This window comes from Chaetodon trifascialis, chromosome 17 (assembly GCF_039877785.1).
Source record: "Chaetodon trifascialis isolate fChaTrf1 chromosome 17, fChaTrf1.hap1, whole genome shotgun sequence".
NCBI lineage: Eukaryota > Metazoa > Chordata > Actinopteri > Chaetodontiformes > Chaetodontidae > Chaetodon > Chaetodon trifascialis.
The window spans coordinates 3,189,201-3,213,129 of record NC_092072.1 but is presented as its reverse complement, the minus strand read 5'-3'; the positions used below and the strand labels follow the sequence as shown (position 1 = coordinate 3,213,129).

The 23,929-nt window shown below is 44.8% G+C and overlaps 1 protein-coding gene across 4 annotated transcripts; it reads right to left on the bottom strand.

Moving 5' to 3' along the window:
• Positions 1-21,374, bottom strand: rxrba (retinoid x receptor, beta a). 4 transcript variants are annotated; one of them, XM_070984163.1, is made up of 13 exons: positions 21,276-21,362; positions 20,312-20,460; positions 18,559-18,794; positions 16,863-17,016; positions 16,587-16,766; positions 14,843-14,863; positions 12,098-12,258; positions 11,804-11,933; positions 11,164-11,296; positions 8,411-8,446; positions 6,601-6,692; positions 6,382-6,487; positions 5,758-6,040 (listed from the first exon to the last, which is right to left on the bottom strand). In XM_070984163.1, exons 2-13 carry the CDS (start codon positions 20,325-20,327, stop codon positions 5,893-5,895), a joined length of 1,413 nt encoding a protein of 470 aa, XP_070840264.1. In that variant the 5' UTR covers positions 20,328-20,460; positions 21,276-21,362; the 3' UTR covers positions 5,758-5,892. The 4 variants fall into 4 exon arrangements, with proteins under 4 accessions (XP_070840267.1, XP_070840266.1, XP_070840264.1 ...); XM_070984165.1 differs by lacking the exon at positions 8,411-8,446 and having other exon boundaries at positions 5,731-6,040; positions 21,276-21,374; XM_070984164.1 differs by lacking the exon at positions 14,843-14,863.
• Between the last annotated feature and the right edge of the window lie 2,555 nt (positions 21,375-23,929).

Below are 23,929 nucleotides of genomic sequence, written 5' to 3'. Positions count from 1 at the left end.
TACAGTATTAAAACCTTTACTCGGACATGATACAACAAACAGAAACAAGATTCAGAATTAATGACTGAAAAAATTATTCAGATTTTTTTTTCTTCTTTCAATCCCCGAAGCACACAATAGTCAATCAGCTCCAAGTGTACGATGGAATAAGATACAAACGAGACAAAGAACAGACACGAGAGAAAGAGAGAAAAATCAAAAATAAGAGTGACAGATTCATTCTGATTTTACAGTTCTTGTTTAATACTTTGTAATAAACAAAAGATGAAGAGCATAGTCGGAGAAGAGGGAGACAGGAAACCAGACAAAGAAACAGTGTGTGAATCTTTTTTACGGTGAAGAGTAAACAAGTAAGGAAGATTCTAGATCTACTGGAAAAAAAGGTTTTGTTTTTCTTCTCGATCGACAAATGAACACCTGATCAGAGTCCCTGCCCTTCTGTCCTCCCTCCTTCTCTCTCTGACCTCCACGATTCCTGCAACCTCAAACACCAACGAGCTCCTGGTTAAAGAGAGCGATCGTCATCAGCTTCAAGTTCATTCAACGTAAGCACATCCTGCTCAGAGGGGTCTCCTGCAAACCGGCCCCGTGGGCTCGAGCGGTCTCCGATGAGAGCCACGGCTTCTCCCCGATGGTCTGAACAGATTCTGGAAGTTTAGTTTTTATTGCTGGTAATGTCCAGCTTCAGCCACAGTCGACAGGTTGCAGTGGACCCAGCTGCAGAAAACACCCACCCAAATGCACCTGAAGAAGAGCAGGTCCAGGGCTAGGCTAGGCTAGGCTAGGCTAAGCTAGCCCTGTTGTATCATTCCTTATTTGCATTTCACTCATATATGCATTTCCCTGCATCTTGGAACCCAAAGCAGACGTCTGCAGGCTGGGGGACCCTATAAAAAGCACCAATGCACAGCTTGAGCACCCAGAGAGGACCACGCACCGGTCTCTCTGCAGTGACCAGGCCTCCCCTCTCCACACGAGCTGTCATTCCATTCCTATTAGGGCCCCTCGTTAGTATGCACTACACAGGCCGAGGTTAGCGCGCACTCGTTAGCGCGCGGCACAATAATCACAACATACATGAAAAAACAAGCACTGGGGACTGAGTGGCCCTGCACTTAAAACGGCCACATCCGCAAACAGCTTGGCAGTGATAAATAAACCAGTGAGGGTGGTGGTTTCAAGGCTGCATAGCACACACTGCCTCATTGATCATGACGGGATGGGCCTCGGCTCCAGGGGGCGTGTCTCAATAGGCGAAAAATGCCGTCTTATCTATGTACGATGATCAATTCTTCAGTCACAGCCTGCGATCAGTTCAAAAAAAGCATATTTCAATCAACGTCTTTATTTTCAGAAAAGTGAGTACTTTTAAAATGTAACAAAGACGGCGACAACAATACTGCTACAGTCAAAAGGTCACAGCATGCGTCTGCCTTGAGTGCACACGGTCGCATCGACAAACATCTGTGGGCGGCGCGGTGCGATCCAGCAGATCGCCGCTGCTCTGCCGTCAAGTAAAGTAAGCAAAGAGGGACACACGGCACTGAATCCCTTCCTCACAGCTCTCCAATGCTCGTCCCACGAAAAGCTTCACATCCTTTTCAAACAGTCTGAGAATCATAGGTTTATTTTACACGTCGAGCCCGGTCGTTTTCAGCCCACGCGGGCGAGCGAATGAGCATTTGTTGAGTTTAAAGTAAAGCAGTGGAGGCAGGGCGAGGTGGAGGAAGGGGGGAGGCTGGGTCGTGTCGATGAAGCATCGGCTCAACGAGCCAGCGAATCGCCCCTCCAGCCTGGTTCCTTTTCCTCTGCGCATCCTTTCATTATTTTTCAACAACCAATTGAACAGCGCTCGGCACACCGCGGCCAAAGCTGCAGGATCTGCCAGTCAAAAGGCGTAGCTGCAGACAGACTCCACACACACGTGCACAAAAGCATACGCATGTGGCCACATATTCCCTATAACAAATGCTAAAATAAAAAAAACACACCCAACCACCAGTCTGGCTAAAACCGTCTGCCTGGTCAGCACAGCTTAAAGTGGCTTAGCATACAGAACCTGCACGGCCTGTACAGCTTTTTATTCGTCTACTGTATCTGTTCATCATCCTCTAAGTGACCTAAGCTCAAAGCAAAATGTAAAGAAACACAGAAACGCAGAGCAAAACTTCACTGCACCGCTGTTCTGTGGAGGGATGGGAGTTCAAAACGCTTTCACTGCCAGTTAATGTCAACTTATGTAACAGACGAAGCCAGAACTGGAGACAACTGTTTGACAATGTCACCGCAATGTGAGTGTACCAGCTGCATATTTTGACTTTTTGATGAGTCATCAAAGATTGGCATTTGCTGAGTCATGTGACCGCGTAATCAATCCCATCCCAGCCACGAACATGACGCAGGAGCAGCCGGCTTAAAGATTCAACAGAGGAAGCTCCAAAAGTAAAACCCTGCGGAGAAAGTAGCTGAGACGTCAGCCAATCAGAAGATGAGATGATTGACAAAAGCGCGGCTCCTGAGGTCAGCCGACTCTCTGAGGGAGACGAGCGCTCACAAACTTCAGTCCAGATCAAAGATCTCAAAGCCCGGTGGCCACAAAGTCTCAAACTCTGCTACTGTTAGCTCATCTGAAGCAACTCGAGCCACTCAAGTACTGAGTCCATACCACAGCACGCGCAGTCCAACAGCCGGAGCACACGTTGGTGCTCGTCACCTAAATCGCGAGCTTGCCGCCACCTTGTTTTTCTTTGCCAGCGAGCATGAAAATGACGAAGCGGTGGTGCCCGAGGGGCCGACGTTTCTCCGCATGCAGGAAACTGACGGACATCTGGAGAACGCTTCGCTGGCCCGGCCGCACTGTGCGTGTGCACAGAGAGAGAGAAACTGAAACAACACCAAACTCTACGGTTAGACCAACTCACGGACACGTTAAACAAAACCACCTGTCTTACAGGTCATCTAACTGCCAGCCTCCAGTCCACATCACATGGGGGAGGCCGAGGATCCTCTTTGAGGAGAAGCATTTGGACTGTCTGCAGGGCGGGAAGCTCATTGCTCGTTCTGCTCAAAGCAGCTGCTGGACCCCAAACTTCAACAGCTGCTTTCACGGCTTCCACCAGCCTGGCTGCTTCCTAACACACAAAACACACCGGCCGTGTCCGGTGGAGTACCGAGACGCATCAGCCGCGGCCAGAATGCACGAGCGCCTCGCTGGTGCTCTTATGCCAAAGATGGAGGTCTGTGATAAAGTCCGGGGTCCTAAAACAACAAAAAGAAAATCTAGGATCTAAGAGGGAAACTACGTTTGAAGCAGACCGGTTCAAAGAGTGGAGAATGGCTTTCTGATTTGTCTCTTCTTGCATACTGTGTTTGCATTGATGATGATGATGTGCAAGTCTTTAACTGAAAGACCACGTTAGTTATTTAGCACCTGGTAGAGGACAGCCGTACCTCTTCCCTGTAGAATGATACTGCAAAATGTACGTTTCTAATGTCTATTAAATGTGGCGACTAATAAGAAGGCTAAATACACCTTAGAACGCCAACACTCTTTTAAATACTTAATAAAAATGGTCGTAAGTCTTTCTGTGTACCCGGGCGCTGCTCGCTCTGAGCGCGTGCAGACGGTTTCGTTCATAGTTTACTGTGTGTGTCCTGATCGTGTGGTAGCTGCATTTGACTTTTCACTGCAACGCTCAGATTCAGTTGCCCACAAATTTCAATCGCAGTAAACGTCAAGTGCCATTGTCAATGAAATCCAGCCAATCGATTGCCAGGAACAACAGGAAACGTTGGCAGAAGCTGGTGCAAAAGCAGCGGCGAGGTGTGGTTTGGCCCTGGGCTCAGGAACGGTTCACGGTGATGTCGCTACGGGTCCAACGTGAGCTCAGCAGAATTAAAAAACAGCTTTGAAATTTGTTTGTTGGAGCCACATTTTTCACATTCACAAGAGTGTGAACAGGCCTTCGTTTCTGCGTGACTTCGGTTGTTTTTTTAATTATTTACATCTACTGTACAAAAGTGGCAAGCGTTGAGCCGATACACACTGAATAAAGTTTCCAAAGCAGCAGGTAGTACGTGTAGGATTCCCATTATAGCACTGACTTATTTCTTTATTGCATTGCAGTAATTCAAACTGGTGCATTGTTTACTGATTTATGTCCACAGCCTGGGATCATCCATGAGCGGCGGGCAGATAAGAGTAATCTGACACTGACTGACATTAAAAGGCGCCTTATCGCCTGAGTCTGATGGTTCCAGCTGTTTCCAGTCTCTGCTGCCTGTCGCACCTCGTTTCACAGAGCGAGCGCAGCATCTTCAGTACAAATACCTCAAAACGCTGAAGAGTCTTTTACAAGGACACTTCAACAGCTGCTCGGTGGAGGCGTCAGACGCCACTCAGACAGAGGCTGACCAATTAAACGCTGAACTGTTCAGAGATTTCTTTCTCTTCCAAGGCCAAAGGGCTGCTGATGCAAAGGAGATTTTTGGAATAAAGAGCAACTTTTCAAGAATAATAGACTTTGAGCTGGACTGGGTGTTAGGACAGACCTGATGACCGCCGTCTGGTGGTTAGTGCTATAACCAAACGTGGCTCTCATCTGCGCAGGAAGCGGCCAATCATCCATCAAGTTGTGCATCTGTTTTGAAAATGACGCAATAATGAGAAAACCCTACACATAGTACCTTCAAGGTCATCTTAGGTGTCTGAGAACAGATGGTCACTTCTAGGAAACAGGAACATTTACACAGTTACAACTCACGAAAGTGCTTAAATGACCACCAGCAAAGGGAGGAACGGGGGACCGGGAGGAAAAAGACTAACAAATAGGATTTTGTCTCGCATGAAGCTGTACTTCCTGTGAGCCTCAAGCCGTTTAAAATGCCAACCAACTGCCAAAGTAAAGGATAGAGTCAAAACGAGGAAAAAAAAATAAATTCAAGTCATTCTTCTTGTCTTACAAAGCCCGCTGTGCGCATCAGGGTGGGAAGGACAAAGTTTCGTCGGGTCGACAAAGTGCTCCCACCCCCCTTTTCCTGGATTTCAATGCCTTGGAAAAAGCTCTCATTTCATGAGTACAGTACTTCAAAATAGAAACTCAAACAAGTTTCAGCATGAATATTCAAAAAAGCAAAAAATATCTCAATGTTTACAAGATTGGGTGAAGTCACTGGGAGGGCGCGTCTGCCGTCCGTTAAGGGACGCCTCCCGACCAATAACAAGTGAATTTGTTTGATGCTGGACAGTTGATTGAAATGCTACGCACCTGATTTCAAGCTAAAACCATACATGAATAACTAACCGGCTAGTGATGATATAATATACAGAGGTGGAGCTCGCAGTGTAACTAAGTAACCCGAGTGAAAACAGGGGAAGAGTACCAGTTACGCAGAAGCCGAAACCACCGTGAGATGAAGATGTGAAAACTGAAGGCTAACTTAAGACATTTACTGAATATGTGTCATAAAAAGGGGATATATTTTTGAGCAGTAACCCCTATGGTGGAAAACTGAATATGGGAAAAGATGGTGAAAATGTGTGTGTGTGTGTGTGTGTGTGTGTGTGTGTATTAGCATATTGTTCATTCAGAGCCGTGTTATCTGTGTATTAGTTATGCTGTGTGTCAAGTCATGTATGCAAGTGAAGATCTGTGTGTGTGTGTGTGTGTGTGTGTGTGTGTGTGTGTGTGTGTGTGGAGATAATTAGCCGCTGAATATGTGTGTGTTTTTGTGTGTGTGTACAAGTGTACAGCCGGTACATTAAAACCAGCAGGTGCTGCAGTTAAGTGAGGCCCCACGAGGCGAGCCAATGACCCCACGTGGGGTGACGTGTTGGTAATCCTGGCGTGCGTCGGATCCTGACCGGACCGCACCGCACCGCACCTGCCTCCTCTAGGTGAGCTGGTGAGGCGCTTCTAGCATCTCCATCAGGAAGGTGTCGATGGGCGTGTCACCAATCAGTTTAAAGAAGAACAGGTGCTCCAGGCACTTCAGACCAATGGAGCGCAGTGCCGGGAGCCGGAGGAGGAGCTTTGCAAACCTGGACGACAGAGGGAACAATGAGTGAGAAATGACTGCAGATCGCATTAAAAACACTTCAAACTGCTGTCAGAGGGCATTCTGGGAAATGTAGATATGTCAAACTGCAGCAGCTTGTGGAGGCAGGTGGGCTGGGATACGTCATAAAATGCATGAGCTAACGTGCCACATATTACAAGACTAAATGAAACGCACAGTTTTAAATCTGTGGGTATCTCTCACCAGATGAGTGACAGTATTTGTTTCCTGATGAGCTGAATATGATCTGACTGTGCAGAGTGTGTGTGTGTGTGTGTGTGTGTGTGTGTGTGTGTGTGTGTGCGCGCGCGCGCAGCAGCCTACCTGCCCTGCTGGTCGGGGTATTTCTGTTTGCAGTACGCCTCCAGGGACGCGTACACCCTCTCTCTGAGGAGCTCCACCTCGCTGGGGTTGGACAAACCCTTGGCATCTTCAGGTGAAAACACACACTTGCATTATCTCTGCACTGGAGTGAAGCACATTTTATTCCAGACATGAATTTGGCACATTGCACACATTTCGACCTTCCACCTGTCTGGGTACCTGGGTTGAAGAGGATGATGGCTCGAAGGCAGCCCAGCTCTGTCTTGTCCATTTGCATGTCTCTCATCTTGCTTACAAGCTCTGTCAAAACCCTGCAGAGAGGAGAGGAGAGGAGTTTTACAGGGACAAACCCCAGTAAGAGACAGGAGGACAATGCCAGATAAGGAAAGAGAAGAAGAAGATAAGAAAATAAGAGCGCAGGAAAGCAACAAAAACAAGAGAAAGAAGCCTTTCTCAATAAGAGAGTAAGGACAGCAGAGGAGGACCAGACTCAGTCACATTGTTATTTATGGTTTCTTCTCATTGTAATGACTTCATGTCCAAACTACTTAAAGCATGGCTGAACTGCTGGTTCTGCACAGGGAGGAAAACACTAGTTAAAACTGGTCAGGGTGGCAAACTGCTGCCCGGCTGTGGCTGATTCTGCTTCCTGTTTGTTATTCTTAATGAGTCTGTGGCTGCTTGTCTTTGTTGTACTTAATTAGCTGTGCTGGCAAATGAATGGAAGCTGTTGTAACCGATGACTTTAAGGAGGTAAGAACATGTGGCCGTCAGGGTTCAGAGGCTGAACGTGCATTTTAACTCTTCAAGGCCGACCACACACTCATGATCTAGACAAATATTCTCACAGAGAGAAATAAAGACAAATTCATTCATTCATCCATAAAAAAACGCTTCACGCACCGTGAAACCTCAGGAACGAAGACAGGTGTGTCCTGTCATTCAACAACAACGCATGCAAGCAGTAGAAACCAACTAAACAACAGGAAAAATATCAAACAAATATCAACTTATCCAACATACAAACACAGTCTCAACCAAAGGAGTAATCATGCTTATTCGATGTGCAGGGCAGTAACCAAACGCCAGCGTGGACCTAAGAGGCTTGGTGTGCGCCATCAGCCATCTTTTCTAACTGCTTCTGCTCTCCTGCCAGGAAAATGAAAGAGGAGAGGACTGCAGACCAGGGGGTGAGGGGAGATAAGTGACAGCCATTAAGGACGGTGTATCTGCGACTCCATCATCAGGACACCTGCTTTTAATGGCGTGCACTGCTTTTATTCACAGACACCATCACTGAAGAGGGCCGACACCTCCAGGTCCAACAGTAAATTAGGGCAACAAGCTGACCTGACCGTAGAAGACAGCCCTGCACTGGAATAACACAGCATACAACCACGTCCAACCATTACAGGGACAGTTCGGGCTGTTTGAAGCGGAGCTGTATGTGTTTTCAGGGCTTTACCTTGCCGTCAGACAGCCCTGTCTCTTCCACAAAGTGCTGACAGTCTGACGCTGCGGCGTAACACAGCGTGAGGCGCAGCTGTGCTCCGGCTCAGGAATACTGACGTTTACGGCTGAGAAAGGGTGGAGCCACAGCCACTGTCCACAGCAGTCAGTACTGCTGTCTGTTCCTCCAGCCTGAGCTCGTGTTGACTGACATCGTAATACACTGATGCATAAGTGTCTCATACAGCCCCACTTCAAAATGTCCTGGGAAAGCCAGCTTCACAAAGCCAGCCCACACATTCTGATTAGCTCATTATGGTCTGGCGCTGGGCAAAAGATGCAGCACTGCTCTTCGTCATCATCATCTAAACCACGCCCCTACAGTCGACTGAGTGATGGGGTCAAGCGGTTCTCTGGGGCCGTCGTTCACAATAACATCCTGTAGTGAAAACCGGCTGGCTTCTGCAAAGCTTTGGAAAAGCCTACAAGCATCAACGTCTCAGCTGTGGTTCAGCGTTTGGTTCAGTGGTGACTCCAGAGGAGGGGTTTAAGAAAAGTGTTTGTGTAGAGGCGTAATTACCTGTCAAATATGGCCCCAACCTCGGCATTGTGCGCCCTGTGTATTCAATCACAATGTGTTATTACAATGTCATTACACAGTTGCAGTGTCATTACAGAATTGTGAGCCCTTCAGCTGTACAGTCAGCGCTTAGAAACGCTTCACAGACTACTTCCTGATACATTTAAAACTGTTGTAAAACAGTATGCACGGGGATCGTCTGGACTCCTGCACCTGCACCCAGACACACAAGGCACCACAATACTGGATTAAAGTAAGCAGAAAGGAGGTTATGATAAATCTTATGAGCCAAACAGCAGAAAACCATTAGTGCACATGAAGCTGTTCAGAAGTGAAAACCCTCTGCTTTTAATAGGTGCTCCCACAGAAACGACAACACACAAAATGTGTGACTGACTGTGACTTCAGTTGGACTTTAAGCAGGTTTCGCTGACCTGAGCCGACCGTCTGACTCAAAGTGCAAAACACAACATTTAAGGCTACAAATCAACAACGCAAAAAACAAACGGACAAAACAGAAAGACAGAAATCCACAACTGATAAATCAACAAAACAGGAAGCACAACTGTTCAGAAAACACAGCCAATCCCAAAAGAGGGGTGCTTACTATGGCTGTCGTTCTCATCACTGATTGGACGGCTAGTGCGTAGACTAAACTGCAAAGTATGCGTTTTCTTTCTGCTTCGCTCGAGGACTCGGGGGTACTCGGGTCAGTGAGACCCCTCCTTGATGAGAAAGACTAAATAGCAGGCACCCACACTTTCCAGCTTGTAAAATGTTGATGTTTCTGACATTTTGTGTTTCGTCTTTTGTCGATTTGTCTCTTGAAACGTCCCATTTTTTTGCCGTGTAGTTCTGTTTTATGCACAGCTGTTGTGTTTTTGGCTTCGTTAGGGGTCGTCGTCGTGTTTGCATGAAGTCCACCTCGTGAAATTCATGACCAACAAATTTTGATATCTAAAAATTTACATCCTCTTGTATAAACTATGCTTCAGTGGCGTCAAACAGATGCTGGTGCAAAGCTGAAACAAAAGCCTGCTGCTGGAGGGGAGCAGTTCTGTGAGGAAATTAAAGAGGATCAGAGGAAGATCGTGAGCCCAGTTAGCCTGCTTTGGACTGGATTCCTAACATCAACGCTTCATAACAAAAAACTGTGCAAGTAACAGTGAAGTGACACGTTGTGATGTTGTTGGCCTCTTAAGTCACTGAGATTTTTATTGTTTCCAGATGATAACGTCTAGCTCTAAAACTGTATTAACACCTGCTGATGTGGCACACCTCTGGATAGAGCTGTGCCATGTTACTAAAATCTTACATCCCAATAAAAATTGTCTCACATCCAGATAACAACACAGATCACAATTTAGTACATTTTCTCTAACTTTAATCAACAGTTTATGCAGGACGACCACATGGTTCCTGTACACTACAGACCTGCTCGATATGGAAAGGGTCATGAGACTTTTGTTGTATTTTGGCGCTTTAAAAACAAACAGCGGACTGAATCTGTGCTTCAGCCTGATGTTGGGGCTGGTCTGCGGCGTAGTTCTCCAGTACAGTTTTCTGTGAACCACGACCTAAACCACGTCCACGTAACAGCAGAAGCCCCTCTTTCATGTACGAGCTCCTCTTTTTGTCCCTGGCAAGTCAACTTCCTGTTTGGAATTGGCCCGTTCTGTGTTACGTTCACTCTGCTCCATGTTTGTTTGTGTTCATGAAAATTCCCTGCATGCATCTGAACGCAGTGTCATCCAAATGATGACAAACACTGCTGTATATAAACGATAGAGCACAATATGAAACATCGCACATACTGCACAGCCCGACCCCCGATAATCAAACAACATATTTCATTATTACTGGTTTCTAAAAAACCTGTAATTTCCCTTCTGATGGTTAAAAACTGATGGTTGATGCAGTAACGCTCAGGCTGTGTCTGAATCTAACGCTCATGAAAACAGTCTGGTTTATGTGACACGTCAACAGAGGTCTTTAAGTCACAAAACAACTTTTCTGTGGTCAACAGAAAAGAAAATTAACACCAAAATGTGCCCATAGGCCTCTACAACACTATCACATAAATGTGTTTTAAAGTATTTTAAGGGGCATTTCTCTTACACAGTGTATCCACATGTTAGTATCGTACGTTAGCCAGCCACTGTCACATTATCAGCTGCTGCTACAGGTGCTATGCCACAGAGTGTGTGCGTGTGTGTGCACATGCATGTCTACAGGTAAGCATTAGTCACCAGCCTCCCCGGCATGCGCTGTCACCCTGCAGGCAGTGCTAAGGAAGCAAAGTCTCCCAGCCAATCACAGCCAATGCAGAACACAGCAGCTGCAGCCAACCAAAGGCGAGGACACAGTATCCTAACTCTGACCCCGTCACTATCCACTAAACCTGAATAAAAAACAACAGCATGAAAGCACCAGGGCCATAAATGAAGCGCTCTTTGTTTCCTCATCGAGCTGTCAGGGCTGACGCTGATCCACCAGGTGAAGTCAGGAGGGGATTGTGGATTTCACCTGGCTTATTGGGGTCGGCCTATTTCAGACTAAGAGCAGGTGGTCCTAATACTGTGTGGGAAGGGTATGCATTTCGAAGGGGAAAGCTAAAACTCCAGCGCCCACATCACTTATGATGGTGGCGTGTCCTCTACAGTTGGATCAGCCACCCAAACCTCTGGATGCTCGGGAAATGTCGCATCTGTCAGAGTGATACTGCTCGTGCACATGTGCGTCTGTGTGTTTACCTGTCAAAGATGGCGCCAACACCTGCGCTGTGAGCACTGTTCCTGTGGACATGCAGGCCGGTGGCCAGTAAGATCCCGTCCTTCACCGAGATGGAGCGATGGGAGAACGATGCAATCAGGAGTTCATTCCAGCCTGTTGGAGGCGGAGGCGGTGTCTCAGTGTCTCAAACGAATCAAAACGTCTAAATATTCCACAGATTTTTTTATTCTTAAAACCTGATATGACTGAATGATCCCGGCCTGATTTCATCAAACTGAATATCTTTCATCACACACCTGCTGCCAGTTCAACCTGGAACTAAACGCATCACTACTTCTCATTTTCCACAGCTGGATGAGGAAGTTGAACATTTTGATTTCCTGATATTGCCGACCTGCGCTCTTCAATTCTGCTTCAACTGCCCTTCAAAAAAGCCTGTGCAGTTTGCCAAAGATTGGATTTGCACTAACTGCACTGCATTGCATAAATGCGTTGAAATGTCTAATGTTTTGAGCGCCCTCGCTTACATACGGGAGGGACACCAACTGCTGTATGAGAGGAGCTGTGTGACGGTGTTACAGTAGAATATGAAGACAAAGGAGGTACAGGCTTAGTAAGAGACGATCAGCAGAAACACTGACTCATCACGGCCTCTCTTACCTGCACGCAGCAGGATGACCTGGTCGTCCAGGGGCAGCTCAGAGAAGTGAGGGATCCTCTTGGCCCACTCCACCAGGGTGAAGAGCTGCTTGTCTGCCGCCTGACAGATGTTGGTGACGGGGTCATTGGGCTGAGGGGAGCAGATTTAGAGGATTATTGGAAGGTATTTAATGAAATAACTGTAGTAAAAGTGGCAGAACTGCTCTAACAGCCTGTGCAGATTCTTCATGTCCCCTGAATTTGAAAAAACATCTCAGTTTGTGGTTTATTCCACCGACCGTCCAGACTACTCACAGAGCTGCCGCCTGAACTTCCATCTGCATGAAGCTCCGTCTTCTGCTCCACGGCCATCTCCGCCTCCAGAATCTTCTCCACCGGCATCTCCTCGTTCACCGCGCTAGTCGACTCCACCTCGCCCTCTCGTTCCTTGTTCCTCTGCCGCTCCTCTTGGACAGCTGCAGGACGGGGGATCGGGGGAGGACGGAGGGGAGCACAGTAGAAAACAATGAAGGACAAGAAAGGGGAGGGAGTGAGAAAAGAGTGGGAAGAGCAGGCAGGAGAGAGTGTGGACGGGAGGGAGGTCAACATGAAAGGACGGAGACGCAGGAGAGGTGGACGAGGAAAGGACGAGGAGAGAGAGGGAAGGGTTTGGACAGGCAGACAGCGACAGAGACATAAGACAGAATTAAAGACAAAAAGAAGAACACAGCGTAAGACAGAAAATGAAAGGTAGTAGAAAAATAAATGACAGACAGGTGCATCACCGGACAACAGGATGGACAAAGTGAGAGCAGAGAAGTGGAGATTAAGGGGATGAAGAGGAGACGTGAGGGAGAGGGATTGGTGAGGGCAAACAGAAAGAAGCAAAGAACAGGAAGATGAAAGAGTACGGCCAAATGAACGTGACAGATGAGCAACAGTGGGAAAGAAAAGAGACACAGATATGTACAATTCATGGTAAATTCAAAGTCTCTCATACTGTCTCGCATCCTTCTTTCAGGCCCTCTACCAAAGCAGACGTGGACCACGGACGACAAACGATCCCTAACTAATGATTTTAAAGTGGCATTCAGTGGGGAGTTACGAAGAAATGTAACACTGACATCCTGATTTCAGCTCTCATTGTCAGGAAATCTTTAGTTTTTTGTTGGAAACAAGGTTTCTCTTCATTCTTTACCCAAACCAGATTCTTGTTTTCATGAAATCTACAATCACGCTGCATTTTCCCTTTTTTTAAGGTTCTAAAGAAGCTGTCATGGAACAAAATGTGGATGATACCAGGACAAAGTCCCCGTACCAATGTGAAAAGCTACTGGCTGATGGAGCATTTTATCCACTTCAGATGAACTGTGTGGTGCTTTTTACACACAGCGCTCCAAGTTTAGGGGACCAAAGGAAATTGGACAAAATTGACTAAACGTAATTTAAGTCGGCAGGTCTAATCATTTGTTGCAAATCATCTGCGAAAAAAGCGTAAGAAGTCTACCACCCACAGACAGACGCAGACAGACTGGGACTGTGTGACTGCTTTGGTCCGTCAAAAACACCCCACGCTAGGTCCTACCAACTCTGCTGCTTTGGTTTAAGATCGCAGACTTGCTCCACCGTCTGAATTAAAAGGTTTAAGAGTCCTACACTGTTCAACAAATGCGAACGGGAAACCCTAAAGCATCGGGGCTGATGGCAGCGCCACATGACAGAGAGCGTCTCTGTAAAACAAACAGCGCTGTATCAACCAGCAGTCTCATCAAACTGACTTTTTCCACAGCAGTTTGTGAATTCAATTGTGTTTGCATACTTTTTTTTATTGTTTTAACTACAAAATTATACATGCATGCCTCTGCTGCCACTCTGAGGCCCTTGGACTCTGTTTATCACTCGGCCTTGAGATTCATCTGGAGACAGTGATGACACCCATCACTGTGACCCGCATGCTAAGGCTGGGTGGCCCTCTCTCAGTGTAAGACGGGAAAGACAACAGGTTTTATTTATTTATAAAGCTCTTATCCAGTTTTTTTCATATTACACACCTGCGACGTGGAACAACATGCAGAGCCATTTAAAGCTCTCCTCATTTTTATCTATAGGGCAATTTAAATCTTTAACTCTATCACATTTTGCTTCTAGGTGTTCCTGTTTTACTTGATTAATGTTTTTTTTTTTAACATTTTTACTGTTTTTATTCATTGTTGTTGCTTTTATTTATCTTATTTTATTTCAAATGGGTTTATTTTTTATGGCTTTTATTGCTTTTTCTTCTCGTGCACTTTTATGTAAGTTTTATGTAATTTTCTCTTAGCTGTTTCCACGTCTAAGTGCTTTTGTTTTTATTGTTTTACTCGGCTACATTGTAAATAAGGTTTCTACCTCAGTGTATTTCAGAGTTAAAATAAAGGTTGAATGAATGAATGAATGAACAAAAACTACTACAGACTTGAGCAGGAACAGCGATTGTTAGTGATGTCATTACTTTTAAATACCCAATTTTTTTGTGTTGTACTGAAAAAACTGAATCGATTGCTTTAACGAAGCCTTTTATATTTCTTAGGATGATTATTTTGATCTGTTGAAGTTGCTTAAAGTTTGAATCCTCGCAAAATCAGGAGCTTTGAAAATCTATTTGATGTCACCACTGATCGTGTTCAAAGAAGAACACGAAGCAAAGCATCCTTAGACAAGGACATTAATGTCTGTGAACAGAGGGGGAACTGCTCTGTGGCTGACTGCAGTGACTGCGACCTCGCTGGGCAGCACCAGGCGGGAATTAACCATACAGTGAGTGACTTCACACTAAAGCAGAGTGAAGATTGGAAGGAGTGTGCACACTCAGCAAACTTTCCCTGGATCTATAAAGGTTAGAAAAAAAAAACCATGGGGAAGTGATTCAAGGCTGGCACTGGTCCACCTCTGAGCACTGGCAGTAAACTATGGAAAAACATTTGAAGGTAGCTCCTGCTCACTGATAGGCAATGCAATAACTCTCTGCTGGCTCACTCATACAGACACAGACACACACCCCTCCCTCCCTCTTCTCCTTACATCTGTCGTTCATCTTGGCCACTACAGAAGGAGGGAGGGGGGGGAGAGAGAGAACCAGAGGAAACAAAAAGAGGAAGAGAGGGGGAAAGGGGGTTAGTGTTTACAAGGCTGACCCACCCCCATCTCCCTCTCTACCACTCTGTACTCGTTCTTTCTATCCCCTGCTGTACAAACATGACTGGAGCTATGCACAGGAAAAATATCAACACTGACACCATCATTTAGTGATGCATTCACTGCTGATTAGAGACTAGGTCATTTCAGCTATGCTCAGGATTTACAGGTCGGGGCAGCTTAGGGAAAAGTACCTGCTGCAGAAATCAGCTGCCCTGAATGATCCTTTTATCAGCGTTAACTTCACACTCCATGACTGCAGTGATCAATATAGAAACAAAGGGACTGCACGTCTCAGCAGATACATGACCTGAGCTATGATTTAACCAAGCAGCATCGCAACTGCTGGGGAGTTCAGTCCAGATCTAATAATCTCGTATGAGAAAGCACAGTCAGCTCTTATCTACACTGTTCACCTCTATGAGACTTAGCAGCAGATAATCTCAGACAGACGGTCTTAAAATGGATTTAAGGTGATTTCCAGTGTTAAGGCACTTGAACGACGCAGCGTACAGAGCAGCAGGAGTTTGTAAATGTGTGTAAGCATCAGTTCGTCACTGCCACTGACATGATGAGGACGTACTATGAAGCTATGCTAAACTCAGGCAATGCCATGACAGCGGTGGGAGTTTTCAAGTTTGACGTTTAATTTCAGACAAATTGGGAACCTGGTGAAAAGCGTCACAGTTTGACTGCTGTTAACAGGAGCAAACAGTGGAGTCTGCACCTCTTCATTAGCACTAATCATGGGATGTATTCACCGGTGACTGCTGGCCACCTGAAGACAAACACCTTGTGAATATGACACAGCTGCCTGATACTTCCAGACTATCAGGTCACAGGGATTGTCTCCACACACCTACACACAGCGCCTGCAGACACTTGGACTTTTTCATGGTTTAATGTTTCACGACACTGAATCACTGTGGATGTAAAGAAGAGTTCTGACACTGGAAAAAACTCTTAAATGTAAAAACAAAGCAAAAATACAAAGAGGGAACGGGGCGCCTTTACCAGATTTTACACAAATAATTGTCATTTGGTGGATAATAAACCAGTGAGGGCTACAGTGTACGCTAGTTTTGGGCAAAGGAAGGCTGCCAGGTATCAGCCGTATCTGCAGGGGCCTTAATAACACGTCCTGCATGCTGAGCTGGGAAACAGCCTGTGTGTTTGTAGGAGCTTGTCAGCCACAAGTGAAGCTGGCAAAACTTTAGACTTTCTCTTGCTAAATATTAGTAGTTGAATTCTTATTAAAAGCATCTCTCAACACACCAAATGTGCCACTTCTAAAACACTTCCAGCTCCACAAACGTAGAAATTAGCCCATCAGTCAATATCATAACTGATTAGTGTTACAGAGCCTAAATTATTTATTTTCTTTTTTCCCCCAAATCTACTTTTCGATACTCTTGAAACAAGGCTCCAAGGCTAAATCTGTCTTTCCCTAACTGCAACTGACTTTAAAACCAAAATGAAACCACTATTTGTGTGTAAATGCATTTTGCACTTTTAAACCTGTAATTATGTTTGTGAAAAGGTGAAATCTGGCCTCATTTTTCAGGGGTCATGAGCAGGAGGGGCTGAGAAGCAGGGTGCAGGGTGTGCTGAGGCGCCCCTGCTGGCTCACCTTCTCGCTTCATGCCCATGGCCAGGCACTTCTGGTAGCGGCAGTACTGGCAGCGGTTCCTCTGTCTCTTATCCACCATACAGTCTTTGTTGTCCCGACAGGTGTAGGTCAGGTCTTTGCGCACTGTCCGCTTGAAGAACCCTTTGCAGCCCTCACAGCTGTACACACCGTAGTGCTTACCTGGAAGGTGTGGGGAGGAAGACAGATAAGACAAGAGGGGTGGAAACATGTGTTTCAAGGCTGAAGATTAGGGTTGCATTGAAGGAGTGTGCTCACCAGAGGATCTGTCTCCACAGATGGAACAAAGGCGTTTCTGGGAAAGCATCGGTCCCGGGCTGTGGGACGACAGCTGCTTCAAGCCCAGCGGAGGTTTCACATCATCGGAGCTGCTCACTGCATGGAGCCCTGACATGGACACTGTTGAGTTGATCTGAAAGAAAGACAGAGGAGAGAGGTGGACACTGTACATGAATTTCATGATTCATCTACTTCTGCACGAATGTAAAGGATTAACATTGTCACCAGGACCAAAGTAAGGTCACAGGGAGAGTCACATGTGCAGTCCTTGTTTTTCCTCCCTCGTCTCTTTTATCACTCTCTGACACACCAGTAAGAACAGACAAGATAAGGACTGAAGAACGAATCTCACGGCATCTGGCATGTCAACATAAAGTCAAACAGAGAGAGAGGAGCGCGAACAAAACCTAGACCTGCAGCAAAACATGTATGGTCTCATGGCAAAGACAGACAGCCATTAAATCAATCATTCAAAATATTCAATTAAAGACAGCTTTATTTTTCATTTAAGCATGTTTTAAAGCAGAGTTTCTGTTACAAAAACGAGGTCCTGGAAGATTTCTATGTTCTGGACAAATCGGACGAATTCTGTCCAAACACTAACCGTGTTTATGGACTAGATTTTCCATTTTTTTGTGTCTAAGTGCCTAATGGGGACAACAGTTTTTGAAATTAGTCCAATACTGAGCGAGAGAGCAGCAGCCAGCAGCCACAGAACAGGCTGCAGAGTAATCCCTTCAGGTGTCAACACACGTCCACTAAAAGTGCTGGTTTCTGCCACTGAGAGGCTCAGGCTGTTATTCTAAGAGTCTGAAAACATCACGGAAAGGATCCCCCAGAGAAATACCTTTTTGTTACAGAGTAAGGTCCTTTTTGCTTAACCAGAAACAGCTGCTCTCACCAAACCCACCAGACTCTATTTACAGAAACAGTCATTTTATTATTGCAAAACACTTCATTCAAACTCGACAGAACTAAAATAAAACTCACCAAAACTGTCTTTTCACTGTTCCAACCATCACCACCAGCTCTGCTTTGGTTAAAATGAGCTCTTAATTCACCAAGTTACACGTGAAAAAGTCAAGCGAGGAGCGAGAGGGAGGGCGGACATCAGAGAGGTGGCGGGGAAAATAACACAGAGCCAGAATATTTTCACATCTAACTCTGGAATGATTTTCAGAGGATATTATGACCGCAGAGTTTTAAATACGCCAGACTTCAACAGATTTTCCCAGTAAAAAAAAAAAAAGGCAATTACCAGATAACGGAAAAACCTCCTGCTACATCAAACGCAGAAAGTCTGATTTATTTGATATTTTATTGGACTGTAATCAGACTTGGATTAACTGTCACTTTGCTTGCAGCAAGAAACAATCAGACAATCTTAGAAACAGTCAAAATGCGACTTCTTTGTATTTGTATTTGCAGAAAATTACGGCCTGACGTGTTCATTTTTAAAGGTTTTTCTGTGAGAGTGCTGATTTCTTGAACTGCACATGTTCTCAATATCTACAAATAAGAAAAATCCTATTCACACCGTAAATCCGACATACTGAAACTGTACTAAAACACAGAAAAAGAAGGCAAATCTGGCCTGTGACAGAGCAGGAAATCAACCACATGAACAGGAAGACGTTTAAAAAACACCCCTGAAGTACAAAAAGCCCTCTCTTACCTGCGGACTGCTAATGGGGCCGTAACCCACTGATGGCGTGCCAGGTAGGCACGGCGAGCCCAGCGAAGAGCTGATGACGGAAAAGGGGGAGCCGATGCTACTGATGGGGCTGTTGACCCCGGTGGTGGTGATGGGAGGCAGGGAGGTCATGGAAGCCGCGGCTGAGGGAACCAGCGGAGGCGAGCGTTGGCCCGATGGAGGGGAGGACACAGACGAACTGTCTGGGCTGCGGGAATCTGATGAGAGACAGCAAGAGGGAGAATATGCAAACAGCTAATTTAATGTGGTATAAAACAGGCGAAGCGTATTAACAGAGGTGAGGAAGGTGTTTTTCAATGGGAGACAAATATGGTAGTTCAATTATCAACCAAATACCAGCTGCTTTCCTGCTGTTTTTCCAACTGTGTGTTTCATTTTTAACAAGAGAAACTCTCGGTCTTTCTGTCCATTGGGGGCCTTGTGCGACGTCAATCAAATGTTGAAAGTCAACGCTAATTTTGATACATTTTACATGAAAGCAACAGAAATGGCATGCTGGGAATTACTGACAACTCAACTGCGGCTGCTGTAGTGATTGTGACGTGTGATGAGGTGAACTACTCTGTGTGACTGGTTTGTGATCCAGAGGATGAAATCACTCAGTTTTATGAAATCCTTTTTTGACTCTGTGATCTGAATATGGTGAAGAAACAGACTTGAATTACATGTTGGTAAATATTATTTTTATCCATTTGTATTATGTTTTCCCCCTGTGCTGGGAACTACTGATTTTAGCTGATTTTACCAACCTGCCATCATCCCCTCCGATGCTTGAGACTTCTAAGATGCCAGTTGTTTTATCTACTTATTTTTGTTGATGCTGTGGTTTGTATTTAATTGCCACTTTCTTCTGCAGCTGGCTGCGTGCTGCATTTTCACTGCTTCAGGCGGTGTACTTGGTTGTCGTCTGATCTAATCTATTTTTCTTGCCTGGCACTGGAAAAAAATCAACCAATCATGTGCTTGCACAAATAACCTCGTGGGGCACGTGGAGGCCAACGCCTGCACTACAGTTTCTCAACAAAACTCAGCTAACTGAAGGTATGTCTTCCTCACAAGTTGCAAACTATTTGACAAAGGTACAACTTCAGCTCTGCCTTTTATTTCAACAAATGTGCCAAATACACACTTGTAAGGAATACTGACTTCAAAGTACGCAGTGACATGCGTGGACAATCCTGTGTGGCTTTCCTGAGGTTCAAACTCTGCAGGTGCACGCTCTTGTATTACCGTAAGGTGTGAGAGCAGCAACGTTTCGGTAGCAAACATCAGTAAGACAGTCACAGACGGTCGCATTAACATGTTAATGTGTTTAAATAAACAGACCTGGGGTGCTGCTCGTTTTCAAGGAGTTTGTTTCTTTAATGCTGTCTATCATAGTATACACTGTTTACTGCAATACACCTGCAATGCTGAAAAGAGACCGAGGAAGCTGCATTACAAATAATCAAAATGGCATTAAAGGGTGAGGTGGTGATCTGGACAACTGAGCCTGAATTCCATCAAATGATCAAACCTGTGTTTAGAAAGTGTCAACATAAGCAATCATAACTCAAGTTTCATAGATCTGAATTTACAACAGCCATGATGACAGAGGTGTAAGTACAGTCTGCGAAGTTGTAGCTGACATCAACACTAATTTCCAGACTCAAGGTTTGCTAAAAGTCGTGCTCTTGCATTGCTGGAGACAAAATCAGTGCAGTTATTTTCTCACCTCTGCTGTCTCCCATGATGGTGGTCGGGGCAGGGGGGCTGGCTGGCAGCTGCACACCGACGTGCGTCCGTCTCAAACAGCCCGCTTTCAAACTCTAGACCGCGGACTGAGGCCCGGGCCGGAGTTGTTTTGGGAAACCAAAAACGGGTCTGAAATTCCAGCACAAGAAAGAGCTCCGCATGAGATAATGGTGTGGCACTGAAAAATGCCCATTTTATCATGAAAACAGGAAGCAAAACGCGGGTCACTCAGCCCTTTACAAGGTTAGGAGCGATGTGAATGCTTGTTAATACGAGCATTTGTGTGCTTGGGGCATTTTTGGGGCATTTCGATGTGACGCTACAGCAGGACTTTGCAAAGCAGCCAGCTGCTCAGCTGATGCCAGGACAGTCCTGATACACTGCAGGGCAAAGACACCGAGTTGTTTTATAAGTAATAAATGGTGTGTTGACACCAAACACTATGCTACACTGATTTAAATCGGTTAAGAGGGCGTCTCATTGTGATACATAACGCACAATTAAGCCGAGACAAATGGCAACAAACCAGTTCTTCTAAGCTGCCGTTAGCCATCGCATAACGTTAGCTCGAAAACTAGCTAACCGTGCTAGCGAGCACTAGAAATGTCTGAGCCTACGGTGAGGCTAAGTAGCTTATCTTAGCTTCCCTCAAATTAAACTGTTATAACAGATCTCAGCATGACGTTTAAAGCAAACGGGTCGTTGACGTTTCATTTAGTTGAAAGGATGCTATGTCTGGCGTTAAGTTGGCAAAACAAGCTAAGCGCTATGGCTAACTAGCCACCTCACCTAGCTAGCAAGCTAGTTAGCCCGAATGCATCGCAGCTAGAGAACAAGAACAACCCAGTCCAGAACTGGCTGCTCCACCTCTATCTCATCATCCTAGCCGTAAACTAGCAACACGTTGTAAATACATTTAATGTAAATAAATACGGATTACTGACGGTTTAGCGGCACAGCTTCTTCGCATGAAAGATGTGGCGACTAGGCCCCGTGTGTGTCTGTTTCTCCCCCCACTTTGCCTCGTAGTCAACCCTCCCTCCCCCTGCAAGGATGAAAACATGATGATGGTGGAGAATTTGGCTTAGTGCTCCCTTACAGTTGAACATTGGCTCAGAATCACTGCGAAACACTGCAGCCTGACTTCTTGAGACAGGACATGGGTTGCGCGGTCATGTCGCGCCTCACATTTCACTGAGTGAGGGAGACGCATCCAGTGCAAGAGGTCAAGAGGTCAAGACGAGTTCAGCTCAGTGTGTCGGTTCCTGCAAAGGTTATTGTCGGCCACTGGTGGGCCTGCTGTGCTGTGCCTTACACTCCTGTAAATATGATCTCTTCATCTTCTATTTTCAGATCAATTATGCAAATATTGTTCTGTGCTTGCAGGAGCAGCAGTCCGGACTGATGTCTGGAAGAGGCGGGATCCTTTTTACCTGCAAAGGTAAGAGTCTGATTATTCTTTGTGGCAATATGAAGCGAAAGCCACACGTGGGAATCAGAGTCAGCTTAATTGGCCGAGTATGCGAACACATACAAGGAGTTTTTCTCTGGGGTTTTTGTCGCTCTCAATGCAACACACCGCTCCAAGAACAATTTTCACTGAGATAGAAATAGACATAAAGCTAACAACAAGGGCAACAAAGCTGGACATGATAGGTAAGAATAAACAGATCTATTATCTACATTCAAGTCAGTGAAAAATATAGATATGGATATAAATACATATGAAAGCAACAGTGAACAACAAAACACAACGTTAAAAATGTTTCTGTATGTTGAAAACAGGAATACAATAATGCAAGAAGTGCTGGAATATATAAAATGATTAATGTAATAGATTGCTTTATGTACATGAAGTAGGTGGTTATGTGCAGTATATACAATGCAAATGCACATGTCTGTATACAGTATGCTTGGGTTTATATCGATAATGATGATGACATGTACAAGTTAAAAAACTAATTTGTAGGAACAGTGGATGATTTAGTGTCGCAGAGTTATTATTTCTGGCATTATATGACTGATTTGGATCTGCAGTACAGTCACATATGGATTATGCTTCAGCCCTGATTTAAAAATGCTGTGTAAAAAAAGAGATAAAACACAATGTGATAATCAGCTAATTTGCTTTTGACACATACTTAATTGAAAACAATTAATTGTAATGTGTTGTTTGTTAATGATGTAATAATTATGACAGACGAAGCACCAGCTGCTGTGAGAGAAGTTGTGAAATAAAAGTGTCATGGAAAAGAGCAAAAAAAGCTATTGTTGACAGGTTTCTAGCAAAGAATTAGCAAACTGTTCTCCATCTCACCCTCTTTCTATCAAGTCCTGTGAGGGTGTTTTTAGAAAGTATTTAATATTATTATTGTCGTTATTTTTCTGCTTCAGTGGGTTGTCATCGTGTTGCTTCACTTATCATTTGACAGGGAGCTTAAACAACGAATGTGTTACAAATGTAATCCTTTCATCACTTATGAGATTACAATAATAATCAGAGACATATACGGTGACAATACAGTGTTATCACGGCTGTCCTGCACCGCGACCTGATATCAGCACAATAATTCAGCCCGTCAGGAATCAATAAAAGCTTGAGGCTGATGCAGGTGAAGGAGTGCTTTCAGCTTTTTTCAGAGTAACTGTAAATATAGTTTCCTAATGACTCAGTCATTAATAAACATGCACATTTTCAAAGCGAATGGGTGATGGTGGAACTCCGTATTTGCTTTTCTCAAGGAGTTTTAGTGTTACACCAGCTGCCAAGAGCATTTTCTTTTGTCTGCAGATATTTGCAGTGAGGTTTCAAGTGATGTGTCTGCGTCCACAGTTTACACTCCTGCTTATTTCAAAGATGAACAAAAAAGTCTCATGAGCATAAACTCTTGTCCGTCTCCACCTCCTGTGGCTGAACGCTTCGCTTTTTTTTTTTTTTTTTTTTTTTTTTTGATGCTTTATCCCCCTCAAGAGGACTAAAATGGCATTACAACAAAATCATGGAGCCTCATTCCAGACAGACTGTTATCTATTTATTTCACCAGAGTGGAAAAGGTCTGGCAGAGACAGGTAATTAATCATATCTGCTTTTATTTTCATTTTTTTGTGAGTCACATTATTGATCAGTGTGAAAGCTGAAAATTGCAGGTTGGACTGATCACTCTCAGTATGTATTTTTTAGGTCGTATAAATTTGACAATGTAGGTAAAAAATGCAACTCTTGCTACACTTACTTATTGGTGTTTGTAATTTATGAAGCATTTCTGTCCTCACAACCTCATCATTACCTTACTGGGAAAAGACTTAACTGTCTCCTAAAAATAGAGAAAGCTTAAGGTGTTTCAGCTTTTCCAGTTTTAACAATACAAAACAACAAAACTGGTTTTGAAAGTTTAGTTTTATTATTTTCATTTTGCATCATTTTCACCTGCAATAATACAGCAAAGTTAACACCACCACCACACAAACACACATTTCACACAGCATGATCAGTATAAAAAACACCTAAAAGCAGCAGTTGGGAGCCTGCATCAGTGCGAATTCAATGGACGAGCGTTTCATTTCGCCTCTGCACTCCTGCACAGTGAACTGTTTTTTG

Bases quoted from the DNA above. Each gene is read 5' to 3' on its own strand.
- rxrba (XM_070984163.1), bottom strand. The intron at 11,297-11,803 runs GTAAGAGAGGCC...CGCCTCCAACAG, and splicing joins GGTCATCCTGCTGCGTGCAG to GCTGGAATGAACTCCTGATT. The intron at 6,041-6,381 runs GTAGGCTGCTGC...TCTGTCGTCCAG, and splicing joins TACCCCGACCAGCAGGGCAG to GTTTGCAAAGCTCCTCCTCC.